Source organism: Brassica napus, chromosome C3 (assembly GCF_020379485.1).
Source record: "Brassica napus cultivar Da-Ae chromosome C3, Da-Ae, whole genome shotgun sequence".
Classification (NCBI taxonomy): Eukaryota; Viridiplantae; Streptophyta; class Magnoliopsida; order Brassicales; family Brassicaceae; genus Brassica; species Brassica napus.
The window spans coordinates 17,915,868-17,930,500 of record NC_063446.1 but is presented as its reverse complement, the minus strand read 5'-3'; the positions used below and the strand labels follow the sequence as shown (position 1 = coordinate 17,930,500).

Genomic DNA, 14,633 nt, shown 5'->3' with positions numbered 1-14,633 from the left:
TGAGCTTTTTTCATATAACGTGATGAATCCCATTAAAAAATGAAACTCATAATACACTTGTAGGTCCGACCCTCAGAGGAAGCCGAAAAAGCAAGGGCTTCCGACCTTCGTAAATATATATTAGGTTCGATCATCAATGTACAAAGTATCAGTTAGCTCAGTGGTATAAATGTTGGTGTTTATATCTCACTAACCCGAGTTCGAGCCATGAACTTGACATTTTTTCACACTTTTTAAAAGTGAGGCCCACGAAACGCTGACGTGGTGCGCTGAGGAGTGAGTAAAAACTCAACTATTATAATATAGATTAATACTAGAAAGGTAGAATGTACTTAGATAATTATAATATTAACATAATTTTTTTTAAAGAAACTATAGCAGTTTGTTATCGATAATGCTGCTCTAAGGCTGGAGAAAATATGGGAAATAAAAATACAAACATAAACTCGTCGTCGGACTTCATTGAAACTGATGATATGCGTAGTTCTTCTTTTCTTTTTTCTTTTTTTTTTTGACTCATACAATAGTTTAGGCTTTGTTGCTTCTTGTTTTACTGCAGCTTCATGTTTCTCATCCTGCCAAAAGTAAATGAAGGAATTAAAAAGAAAACTTATTACATTGATTTTGCTTGTACATGTTTGTTTTTTTTTGTTCTCTTTTTTGGTAAAACTACATCTTGTTTGTTTTCATAGAAAGCTTCCTTTTATTTTCTTTAATTAAATATAGTACTTAGTAGTTTCATGATGAATAGGTTTCGTTTTTTTCCCGAACCTTCTTGGGCAAGATGTGGGATCGGACAGTAAATATTACATACCAAACTGAGAAGGAATGATCCTAGGCATAAATATTTTGGGTACCTTTTGTTGTCTGGTTTGTTACAAAGCCTAAGGAGGCACTGAGAAGGAAACACTTGGAAGATTTAGAGACTCACATTGCTTAGCATAAGAAGTCAGAGAATCTTTGTAAAGTAAAAGATGTTTTATTCTGAAACAGACATGCCCTTTTATGTTTGATTTGGTGTGTATTATCATGACGCAGGCACACATATAACCTTGTTCATAGAAGTATTTTAAAATGGAAAATAAGCGGGCTATTAGGGATATAAACACAGTTGATTTGTTGTAATTATCACAAAATGTTTGGAATTAGATTGCAAAAGAATAACAATACCTTTTTTCCTCATCACAGCCTGCCTTTGGTTCTGCCTCCAGTAGTCGTGTAGTTAGGGAATGGCACATGCCCATTCTCGATGATTTCGATGTCACGTACGAGAAGGTCATATTGTCTCTTAGCTTCATCAGGTGTTGTTCCACCAACAGCTCTAGCAACATTATACCAACGATCAGGAGTGTCTTGGTCATAGGTTGCTAGAGCACGCTCAAAGGCTTTGTTCTGCTTAACAGTCCATGAGCCAGATCCATAAGAAGACATTGAGTTTGATGCCATTGTGAAAAAGTTTGGTGTATTTCTCTAGTAATAACTTATATGAAAGAGAGGATATGTTGCACAGATGTAGTCCTTGCTCTTTATAAAGGAGGATTTGAGGTAAGGTATAGTGCCAGTTGGCAAAGATATCTTTGCTTTGCCAAAACAGAGAGAACGACGTTAAGTTTTTGTCTCCATAGGAAAATAATACTGAGAAAATATTTTGGAAATGACTATCAAAGATCCAAACTAATCACCTCAAAAGATTGTAAGATTGTGTTTGCAAGTGTCTTTTTGGATCCAGATTTGGCATATGATGCTCAGTAGAGACATATTTTCTGTAAATGTTGTTAATGTTTATTTTCCTTACCCAATTAGTGTTATAATGTCATTCTCTAGATTAAGCTTGTATTCAAAACAAATAGTTTATGCATGTGACAGAACCAGTTTTGAAATGTGTATCTACACTTTTGATACCTAGTCAACTACTTCCAGGAACAGTCTTGTCTCTAGTCAATAGTCACAGCACGAGGCTAACTATGTCCGTAAGACAAGGAAAGTTACAAGTATTGGATTAGAGTTAGGGAGAAGTCTATGTTAACATATGATTTTCATTGACTATCCAGATTTCTTCTTATCAAAAATCTCAGCGACTTGGAAGATTGTGAGGATTAATTTGTATCCACAAAACAAAATGTGTAGCTTTGTAGCTTTTCATGTGTTTTCCATAAGCCACATATTCTTCTTGAAGGAAAGTGGGGGCAGAGAGCTTTACCTCGGGATTCTCAGTCCTGAACACACGATATCAAGTTATCTAGCTGCATATACTTGTCCGTACAACCATGACCATAGCCATTTTTGTGTTTATTTTTTGTTGTTGGTGATCTTGTGAAAAATATGGTCAACATTGCTAACCTACCTTTTTTCTTGGATTGTTTGGTCCATCTCCATGGAGTTATATAACTATGCTTTTAAATTATTCTAATTAATGTGGATTCTTGGTCGTTAACTTGTTATATAATCACTTTTCTTGGTGGATATTTAATTGTTTTCTGTTGTTTGGGTTTGCATTATTGAGATGAGGAGAAACCAAATATTTTACAGGTGTCTTACTCTTGCTGTAATTTATTGTTGTCGTTGTGGAATCATATCCACTCCTTAAGAGAGCCTATGAATAAAACAATGACTTATAATAATGTTTTTTCGTCGTATTATCAGCACTTTGGTTTTAATTGAACAATTACTTCCCTTGTTTGGTAAGAAGATCTGGGATGGGCAAACAAACTATGTCCCGAAACTAATTTAGGATAGCCAAACTGTTTCATAGCTTTTGTACAACCTACAAAAAGTTCACATAAAATAATGATAGTAGGAGTATACATATTTGAGCGGGACATTATGGTCCAGTGGTAATGGACGGGTTCTAGAAGCTAACACATTTTGGATTCGATACTCCTGCCGTGGAAACTAAGTCACATTGTTCTGCTAACCACGGTTGCGGATCCGTCCGCATGAATACTCGGGAGATAGCCTATCATAACTACACCTCCCACCCAGAAGTTATGTCTGGTTCTTTAATAAACATGGGTTTAACATTTTTTCTTCAAAAAAAAGTATACATATTTGGCAAAAAGAAACATCCACTAGTTGTTTTATTTTAACTCAGAAATTGAGCATTTTTGTACCATCTAGATTTATGTTATATAGTGGTGTATGTGGATATGCTTAGTAAAATTAATTTTGTTATCCATATCATCAACATACATTTATCTTTTGTTTTTGGTCAATTGGCTAGATAATTTTCAGGAGTTAAGTGTGTTTGAAGTAGTGGAAAGATAGTTAACCATATTAGGAGGTGATTCCTGATATCATGTGAGTGATATTAAAACACAAGAAAATATCATATAATGATTGCATAGCTAGTAAATAAGTATTTTGAGTCTACGAGAAATTGAAGCTCCCGACCACTGAAAAGGGTGGACCCACAACCCTAGAGAAAGTGCCTAGGACACACATGAGGAACAAATAAATCGTTAAAAGTGGTATCAAAGCTAGTTAGATATTTCAGTTCTGACATGAGGGGCGGTTAGAGACTTGTCTTGGTGTGCAACAAGAATCATTTTGTGAGTATATTTGATTGTAATATCCCAATTCCTGCTATATGATGATGTATGTGGATACACTTAATAAAATTTATTTAATTAGTTACATATCTCACCAAGATACACTTATCTTTTAAGTCAGTTGTCCAAAAAAACTCCAAAATTAAGCGTGTGTGGCTAGATGAATGAAAAGGTGGGAGACATATCAGAAAGTGATTCCCGATATCGTGTGATTGAGGCCAACGAATTAACAAAGAAAGATCATGTGAGAATTGATGATATATCTGTGTTTTTACTGGTTTATACCCTCTGTTTTGAGTCTTTTATTGAGTCTAAGTGTTTCTTTTAGAGTCTTTTAATCCTTTATCAAGTCTTTACGACTTTAGGTCAATTTGGAATAAATGAGTTGAATTGGGTATAAAAGAGCAACTAAAGATGCAAAATTGCGCACATGCATCATAATTTTCCACTGGATGGAAGGATTCCCACCAGCGGATTGATCTCCACACAGTATAGAAATTGAGTTATCTTTCCATTTTGAGGTCGATCGCACGGTTGGATTAAAATTTATACTCTGTTACTGAAGATTGGTTTGTATGCAGGTTAAATACAAGAAACAAACTTTGTGTTATACTTATTTTTGGTTTGTTTTAATCTGACATGGACGTGTTTTTGATATATATCTATTATTTTGAGCCATTTTAGGCTAAACTTTATTTTATATCAAACTTTTAGGTTTTAATGCTCTGGGGAGATGAGATAATCTTGATGAACCCATGTATTATCTCTTTAATCTAATTATACAAACTTTATCACTGATCGTGTGTTCTTTGGGTATGTTTGAGTAGCTTAATTGTTAGGTTTTAAGGTTTGAAAAGAATTGATGAGAATGAATGTTTAGGGTTTTTTAATTAGGGAATCTTCCTTAGAGTTCTTCACTTAGATTTTTCTAATTGCTTGGACTTGATTAATCACTAGTTCATGATCTTATGTTAAATGAATTCAGCAAGAGTTGATTTGATTGATTGAAAATAATCCATGAAAGCAAAGTGCCGCTGACCTGCAAGAATAGATGTTATTACGCTTTGTGAACCACTGAAATTTAATCTTAATGCATATTTAATCTGTTGGGCTCAGTGGCTGTTAGTTCTCTAGGTTATTAGACATAGTGATTAGTGGTACAAGAGTGGAAATATTATACATTCGTGTTTTGAATTCTAAAAGAGTTTAATTGATTCTAATAAATTGTTTACATTTATGATCTGATTTTATACAATTTCCCTAATGTTTGACACTTTCTATTTATAAGTTTTACATTGTATTTACTTTTCTACTTGCCTTTAGAAAAAAAAAAACTTTTTTTATCACTTGGCCATTCATGACAGTTGCAGACTTGTTGGGTAATCTTGGTTTCTATGGATTTGATTCCAAGTTTTGTTACTGTGAACTGTTGTGCACTTGCAGTGTGATTAAATGCTCAGTATTACAAATATTTCTTATCTCCGAAAATTAATTCTCCCGACTATCAGCCACGATGTACCCACGTACCTACAGGGGAGGACGGACATGGACGATGTTAAAAGGAAATTCATAGTTATTTCATTCTATAGTATACATTTTGTAAGGTTTTTAATAGTTTTTAAACTTAGCTTAAATAACATATTTTATTATAAATTATTTTATAAAATTTTTTTGAAGTAATTAAAATATGTAATTTTGTTTTTAACAGATGGTTTCATAAAGTGTTTTAACATAAGATGACATAATATTATATGATGTATGATATGTTATAACTCTTAAATAAATTTCAAACTATATTAAAGTTAATAAAGTTAGTGGATTTAAATAGCATATCTGCATTATTCTTTTTTTTTTAATATTTTGTAACAATATATGCTATATATTGGTTTTAAAAAATAAGGTAAAAATTTAAGAATAATCAATTCTGATTTCTTTTAAATTTAGATGCCTTTAAAAATAAGATATATTCTTAGCAAATATACGAAAAAATTAGGATTTATTTATTTTGATATCTTGGTTGTTAGAAATTAACAACGTAATAAAAATATACAAATACAATTTCAAGCACTTTTTGAAATTATATTTAATCTCCATTATAATAGGGCAGTTTCAAGCTATATATTGGTTTTAAAAAATAAGGTAAAAATTTAAGAATAATCAATTCTGATTTCTTTTAAATTTAGATGCCTTTAAAAATAAGATATATTCTTAGCAAATATACGAAAATATTAGGATTTATTTATTTTGATATCTTGGTTGTTAGAAATTAACAACGTAATAAAAATATACAAATACAATTTCAAGCACTTTTTAAAATTATATTTAATCTCCATTATAATAGGGCAGTTGCATCACTCCTGATGCGACACGTCAGCGATATTTGGGTTCCACTTTTAAAAAGTGTGAAAAAATGTCAAATCTGTGATTCGAAACTGGGTTATTGAGATCTAAACAACAACATTTATACCACTGAGCTAAAGGATTCTTTGTACATTGAAGGCTGAAACAAATATATATTTATGAAGGTCGGAAAACTTTGCTTCTTCGGTTTTCTCTGTGGGACCCACACTTATTTATTTTATCTAATGATTTAATAAATATTTTATAACTCACGTTTTGAAATGGAATTCGTTAAAAAAAACCCAATAAACCTCTTTGGTCTGTAAGTGTTCTCTTCAATGGAAGTTTAGGGCTTTCAATTTTTAATCATCGGTTTATGACTCATCTAAGAAACACAGATTGACTCTTTGAGTTTCACGAATCAGTTTTTCTTCTTTAGTCTATACATCTCCCCATTTTTAATAAATTCATCATCAGTTCTTTTATTTTGCCTGATAAATCATGATTGTGTGGTTTTAATTTTCTTTGGTCATCCTTAGCTTGCACCATTTGATCTAACCAAGAAGAAGAAGAACACATTTGTCGTTCAGGATGCCATCGAGGACTCAGCTGAGTCACCCGAGAGACATAATATCAGTTGCCTGATTGTTAAAGAAGAGTTTATGTGCTGTGAAACATATTTGTTTCTTTTCATCAGTTGCTTTGTTTAATCTTTTTCCTGCAAATAATGATGGCTTTGACAGTTCATTCACAGGAGCCAAGAAGTAAAAGAAGAAGAAGCCAGTGAGTGTTTGACATTTTCTGTCTTCCTGAGTTTTTTTTTCATTCATTAAACTTGGATTTTGAAGATTATGTGCCTCACATTCTTTTTATTTTGATGGTTGTTAGGTTGAATGAAGATCATTGAATAAAGAAAATGTCGATGCTCCTGAAGATTTGGAGGGTACTTTATATTTCTTTCTCTGATAATTCTAGCGACATAAATTTAAACCTTACAGAGGGTATATTGCAGAGCATCCTAATGATGAGGAAGAGGTGGAGAGAATTGATCTGCACCAGCAACGTTACCCGTGGGAGGGAAGTGACATGGATTACTTATACGACGAGGTAATCATATCATTAGATGGTTTGCAGTCCATCTTTGAGAGCCGTCGATTGTAACTGTCTATCATTTTGAAGTTGTACGACACTAAGATGTAAAGAATTACTAATCACGATTACCTTACTAGCAGAGTTCTTTTGCACAGCTATTGTCAATGAAATTAACACTGGAAATTGATGGTGTTATATTTCATTTTCCAAATGCTAACGCATACTCCAATGTTGATTCTCAGCTTTAACATGCCAAAATCACAATGCAGTGGGTGTTGTAAGGTAATTCAGTAGGCACAAATGTTCAGTTGAAAAAAATTCTAAACTGTATTTATGCATCAAACTTATCATTCGTAACATAATAATATGTTTTTTCTGTGCTAGAAACCGTTTGTAAATAAATGTCTCGGATGTATATGACTGCTTAGTTTGTTGCTTTTGACAGTGAAATCACTAAGCTTGCAATGTGTCAGGACAGCAAAAGCATCTCAGCTGATGGTTAGCTTTACAATTTCGTTGGTTTATTTTTCCTATTATGTTTGATGAATTATTTTAGCTAACAAATATTGCAACAGAGCGCTGGCAATAACTCTAATAGATTTATATATACATTTAGAATTGGAAGTTTTGTGAGAACAGGAACAAGTACTTCTGTCACGCTATTGGACAGTTATACGCCATTTCAAGAGAATTGATTTCTTATATTTCTCATAATCAGTAAGATTTTAACTGTTTTGTCTACTTTGCATTCATACCTCATTCTCCATCTAACTTCTCGGTGCTACTATAAAATGATCAAGTCATTTTCTGCACAAATAGGTAAGTGGGGATGTTACGTTGGGTGCTTGGTTTATTGGGCTTGGCTATACAAAGTCTGTTGTAACTCTAAAATTTTTACCTCATTTAACGTTGATTCTGGTTCTTGGGAGAATTGCAGATTGAGAATGAAAGGCACAAGCAGGGAACATATGTGTAGCTGCGTTCGACTCGACATGTAGCGGTATCTGCAGATCCGCTGATCCCATTGTGGAGGTTAACATGCAATGTGTTGACCTGGAAATCATTATTTGAAAGCTACATTTCGAGGCATTTCCTCAACATATAAATAGATCATAGACAGAATTTGATATTTACAATACTCAGTGATCATGGAGTCTGCAGAAAACAGTCATTTTGCATATTCTATATGGAACCAAGAGATATGTCATTTGTTTGATGATTGTATTATGATAGCTACTAACATAGGAGATGACTAGAGAAAGAGAAATGAGTATGAAACTCTTATATTGGTAGCTTTTGTAAACACATTTGGGTTTATTAACAGTTGTGACAAGTATTATGTTTATAGTAAAGGAAACCCGCCGCAGCGTCAATAACAAATGCGCCTGTTTTTTGGTTGTTTGGGATTGAAATAGCTTATGGGTTTTCTAAATCAATATAATTGATTTGACTAAAGCTATCTTGGATGACAAAAAGAAGGATTGCAAGTTTAATAACTTCTAATTTAGACTTTAATTTCAACTAAATTATAATCAGTCTTTTATCCATATCATCTTAGTTATAATCGTAAGGATTTATTAGAATAAATAAACAGTTTCGACAATATTTAATATGTGATTTAATAAACAAAAGAACATGTATGATTTTTAGGATTTAAAGAGATTGGAGACAATAGTTAATGAATATGAAAAGAATACGAAGCAGATGATGAAAAATGATTCGAGCAAATTAGTGGCAACACAGAGCTAAACGAGATAAAAATATCAATCAATAAAGAATGAAAGAAGAATGAGCAGGGTTAAGTTATTACACAAGCCAAAAATAAGACAAATCAAACGACAGAACGTGAAAACAAATGTAAACAAGACAAGAGAAGATGATGAAGATAAAATACATTGAAAAACTGAATGCTAGATTAGTAACCAAGAGACAAAAATAGATTAAAATGCAAAAACTCCGCGCCTTGGCGCGGATAACGATCCCTATTGTTTTCAATATCTATATTTAAGTTTGTTATAATGTTGTGATGGATATACTGACATCTTTAAATGATAGATGTTTAAACATTAGTGATTGCATGGCTCATTAAAGTCTTGTTATGGTGTATAATGTTGGTTCTTCTATTTTTTTTTAATTTCATAAACTGAGAAATTGCGAAAGAGTAGGCTGAGTGCATTGGATGCGATTTTTTAAGAACATAGTATCGTTTTGGTTTTGAGATTCATATGTAACGTTTTTATAAGATGAATCTAAGGAATGTTTAACCTAAGACTGACAAATGAATGGCTGAGTGTTGCCAAAAAAAGAATTGCTGAGAACATTGTATATCACTTTTCACGGTAGAACACAATTCTATAAATGTAGATGGTGGGTTGAACTATTTCAGTTTTTACATGTATAATGTTATGTATTTCATTTGTTTACCACATGATATGTAGAGAATAATTATATAAAATGTTTGTATCGAATGGTGCTGTGAAATTAATAGAAACAATGGTTTATAGACAAAACGTAAGTACATATTTAAAAGGTTATAGGTTGTTTTAAGGACAACTAGATTTTTCACCCGCACATCCGTGCGGGTAGATTTTCATTTTATAAATATATAACGATACCATCGTAAAACTTTAAAAGATATTTACATTTTAGTGTTATATATTGTGTAAATCTATAATGTTATTGGTTATGTTTTTTATTCGATATTATTAATGTATAATGATTTGTTTTATATATTTTACTTTATTATTAATTGTTATTATATATTAATATATTTTCGAGTTTGGTAAAATAAATTCATAGTATGAAATAAAAAAATTGAGAATCTCCTTTATTTTTTCTAATTTTTACAGACTGAATACAATACATTTTAAAATTTTATTTAGTTATACTATAAACTGATATTTTCTTGGGATTATTTGAAAAATACCCTACTTGTGTTTTCAAATTTGATAAATACACCTTATTTTTTTTTATTTTTGAAAACTAACTCTTTTTATATGTGATAAGACATATTTACCCAAATTTAACTTAGATATTATATTTTAATAAATAAAGATTAAATTCAAAAAATATTGTCATTGCTGTTATCTACAAAATAAACAGATAATCTAATATGGTTAAATGAATAACTGGATTAAAATGTCTGCAAATATTTTCTAAAATCAATATTTAAACCTTATATATCATACGATTCACTACATCTTTTCAAACTAACCGGTGTAATCATAACCATAAACAATTTGACTGATTTAGTTTAGTTAATAATATGATTACATGTGGGCTGTAAAGCATGGGTGCGTCTACTCTAGGAGCTGTCTCGCTAGAGATGTTCGGGGATGGTTTTGGAAACGTTTTGGGAAGGTTTTTTTGATAGTTTGGCTTTAAATCGTGTCCCTTGTCGAGCTTAGTAACATGAGTTTGTTATCCGAGTGGAGATACCAAGATGATGGAGCAATTGTGCCAATGTGTTTGGCCAATTCTGGTTATGATATCTAATCAGGCCAAAGCAGATTTCACCATTTTTCCTGTTCAAACAAAAAAATGGCGTCCTTTGATGCTTTATGAAACATCTTCATGTGATACGGAAACCTGTAAAATTTTAAAACCGAACACAATCTCTGATCTTAAAGGAAGAAGATGACGACATGCTTTTAAATTAAGCATGTGTATAATTTTAAATGGCCTTCTCATTTATTATTTTAATTTGAAACTTACGATGTTATTTGATAAGGATAATTTAGTCAATTCTCTAAGTAGAAAGTGTAATTTTCAAAAAAATTAAATAATGGTGTATTTATCAAAATAAAATCTTATTAAGAGGTACTTATCCAAATTTTTCCTATTTTCTTAGCATAATTTATATTTCTATGTTATTTATTTTAGTATATTATGGGATTTTATAAGTAAATACATTATAATAATAATAGATTATTAATTATGAAATCAATCGCTGCATTAATTTAAAAATATTTTAAAATTTTATTAAGATTCTGTTAGGTTTTTTCAACATATATTGTTATAAGTAAAAATAAAATTTAAATTTAAAATTAAAATTTATTTATTAATATCTATATAATTTATAAGATTTTTTAGAAATGTTATATATTAAATAGATTAACTTAAATAGTCAAATAGATGTAATTGATGAAATAGACCTATTATGAATTTTTATGGTATTTCTATTAATAAAGAAGATATAAAATATAATTATAAAATTTGAAAAATAGCATACACTTTTATTTTATTTTGTTTTATAATTTTATTTAAATTAATGTATAATAGTATATATTATTAATTACGAAATTAATCAATGGTATTAATTTAAATAAAATATTTAAAATTTTTAGAAAGATTTTGTTAGATTTTTTCTCAACATTTTGTTATAACTAAAAATAAAATTTAAATTTACAGTTAAAATTAATTTATTATTAATATCTTTATATATTGAATAGATTAATATAAATAATTAAATAAATGTAATTAATAAAATGGACCTAATAAGATTAGTATGACTTTTTTTTATGGTAGATAAAAATGGTACTTCTCTTTTAATAGAGAAGATAAACAATTATAGGTTTTATTAAAATGTTAAGAGGGTTTTATTTGGTTGATGTAATAGAGGTTATTTATAATCACTTGAGCATAAGAAGATATACAAAGCTGTGACGTTTTTTGGTCATTTAATGAACGCGGTGTTTTATACTTAACGGCAATTCACAGCTTTTAACGTCAAAAGTGACGGAGGGATCGATTCGTTAAACAAAATGACTTGAGGAGTTTATACATTGAATCATTAATTGAGGGGTTTATATCCAAACAAAACATACTTTCTCTTTTGACGAAACAAAACATACTTAAGGGGTTTTTATGTTAAAAACCCAAATAAATAAATGCAACAACTTTGTCCAACAGATTAATTTGTTTTTAATCGGATTGACCCGAACCAGTTGTTTGGGAACAGTTTCGGGTCGGATATTTTCGGATTCTGATAAATGCACTACAAAAAAGAAGTAGATTGTATCACTTAAATTAAATCACATAAATAAGTGATTTTATTTTAAATTACTTATTTACAAATGATACAAAAATATACAACTTAAAATCAATTATTATAATTGATTATTATTAGCTAATTTAACATCATTTCATTAAAATGATATATTTTTTATTATTTTTTATCATTTTGACAGAAATGATATTATTATATACATTTATATCAATTATATAATTGATACAGCTATTTTTGTGGTTAACACCATTTATTAAATTGATACAAAACTTACATCAATAATAAACTGATACTAACAAAAAAATATGTAACTAAAATTTTTTTTGCATTAATTTAATAAAAGCGATATTATTTTATTTTAATTTGCATCATTTACACAGTTTTTTAATATCAAATTTATCTTAAAAATCACCCTATATTTACGAGATGTAGTTTCTTTTTTTTGTGGCTTTAACTTCTTCTTTTTGTGGTTTTAATTAAGTTTACCCATGATCTTCTGTAACTGTTTTTATTAACATGTTAAGAGCATATTATTCTCTACCAAATTTTTCATTCTTCCGTCCATCTTTCTCGCAGTTTTTTCAAGTTTTTTTATCAGTTTAAAATTTATAGTTCTAGGCTATTTGATTTATGAACAAAAAACAACAAGAATCAAGCTTTTTTTCTTATGAATCATGATTGTATTTTTTTTTCTTATGTAGGATTTGGAAGGAAAGTAGGGTATCCAAGTCAAACGAATCTGATAAAAACCTTTCTCTAAAGGTAATATTTTTCTTTTGTTCTTCTTCTTTTTTTTTTTTTTGTAAACTTTTTGTTCTTCTTCTTCTTCTTCTTCTAATTCTCTTTTTGAAAATTGTAATTATTTTTTACTGTATAGTCCTCGTCTTCCTCGTCAGGCTGCTGAAAGAAGAATACGCATAACAGTTTTCTGAGTTTCTTATGGCGGAAGTTAGTGGAAAAACAGTATACTGTTTGGTGTTTCAAGAGGATAACTGCTGCAAAGTCTCTTGGAGAGGATATTTTCTGTTAGAATTCATATTACCAGAATCTCTTGCAAGTGTAGAAGAGTAGAAGTCTATGAGAAAAGCAGCATTCTTCGATGAATTTCATCAGTATTGAATTCATTCAACTGAAGATTGAATATAAAAACAAAGGAACTTTTTTTATTTGTTTTTAATATTTTTCTCTATGAATCTATCTTTCTTTTGTTTCCGGTTTTTTTTTTGTTCTTCAGATTCTATCACCAGTGTAAAGAAAAAGAAAAAGAGTTAATGAAAAATGTTTTAATTAATTATGTACGTAAATTTAATCAAATACTAGATTTGGATGTGCGGGTATTAATTTTCATGTTTATATATATTTTGCATAATTAGAATATATTTTTAAAGTTACTTATATATTTAAATGTTTATATATAATTATTTTAAATATAACAATTTGATAGTTTTGATGCTGTAAGTTAATTGATTATTTCAAATCATCACATATATTTGGCATTTTTAATATATATATATATATATATATATATATATATATATATATATATATTTTAAAATTATTTTTTATTCAATTATTATGAAGCTGAACCGTAATTCAAAGCACTATATTTCCTTTATCAATATTTTTTTTATGTTTATTCATTTAATATAATAACTATATATATATATAAAAAGTTTGAGATAAGTTTATTTTATACATGAATTATCTAATTTACTAATGGTAACCCATTCTACCAACATATTATATTTCTAGCATAAATTTTTAATGGTTGTAAAAATAAAATATATTAATTTATCAGTTTAAAATAATTTTACCATATTTAGTTAAATACAATGTTTTATTTTAAAATGATAGATAAAATAGTAAAATTTGATATAATTTTTTTCATTTTATAAAAGATAACTAAGTATATATATATATATATCTATATATATATATATATATATATATATTAATGTATAATAACATTAATTTCATTATTAATTACAAAATTAGTGAAAATATTTATATACAATTTTTGATAATTAAGATATTGTTATAATGTTTTTCAACACATTTGTTAAAAAAATTAAATATATTTATTTATATTTTAAATTAAAAGATATCAAATTATATTATGATTTAAGTAGTTAAAAGATTATATATTAGCATTAAGGAAATACATTTAATAAAAATTTAAATGATGATCCAAATAAAAATATCACACATGAATCAAGGTGAGTTTGTTAACCAATCCGGATTTTTAGGAGTCGATGTTATATTAGGAATGATATATTATTAATTCATATTATTAGTAATAAATGAATGATAACTGATTTCTAGTGAGAGTCCATTTTAAAAAAAAAATCACACATGAATCAAGGTTGTGACTTCTGTTTTAATATATAAGATGTGTCTATCAATTTTTAAAACATAATAAGTTTACGGTATATTTTTTCATTGAATAGATTGTTTCAAACTTTCACATGTATTTGTATCTTCTTCTATATATATATTTCGGATTATTAAAATCGTAACTATATATATAAAGATTAGTAAAATATTTTTTTATTGTCATATTCAAAAATATTGTAACATTTTACAAATTTAGAAAGTTTTTAAAAAATTAAACTTTTCGCTTCATAAATTTATATTATAGAGAAAAT

The 14,633-nt window shown here is 28.8% G+C and overlaps 1 protein-coding gene across 1 annotated transcript; it reads right to left on the bottom strand.

Annotated features, from left to right (window-relative positions):
• Positions 1–778: 778 nt before the first annotated feature.
• Positions 779–3,181, bottom strand: LOC125584400 (protein RADIALIS-like 2). Its single transcript, XM_048752822.1, has one exon. The coding sequence runs from the start codon at positions 1,444–1,446 to the stop codon at positions 1,183–1,185; it is 264 nt and encodes an 87-aa protein (XP_048608779.1). The 5' UTR covers positions 1,447–3,181; the 3' UTR covers positions 779–1,182.
• Positions 3,182–14,633: the final 11,452 nt, after the last annotated feature.

Coding starts and splice junctions, on each gene's coding strand:
- LOC125584400 (XM_048752822.1), bottom strand. CDS start 1,446: ATGGCATCAAACTCAATGTCTTCTTATGGATCTGGCTCATGGACTGTT.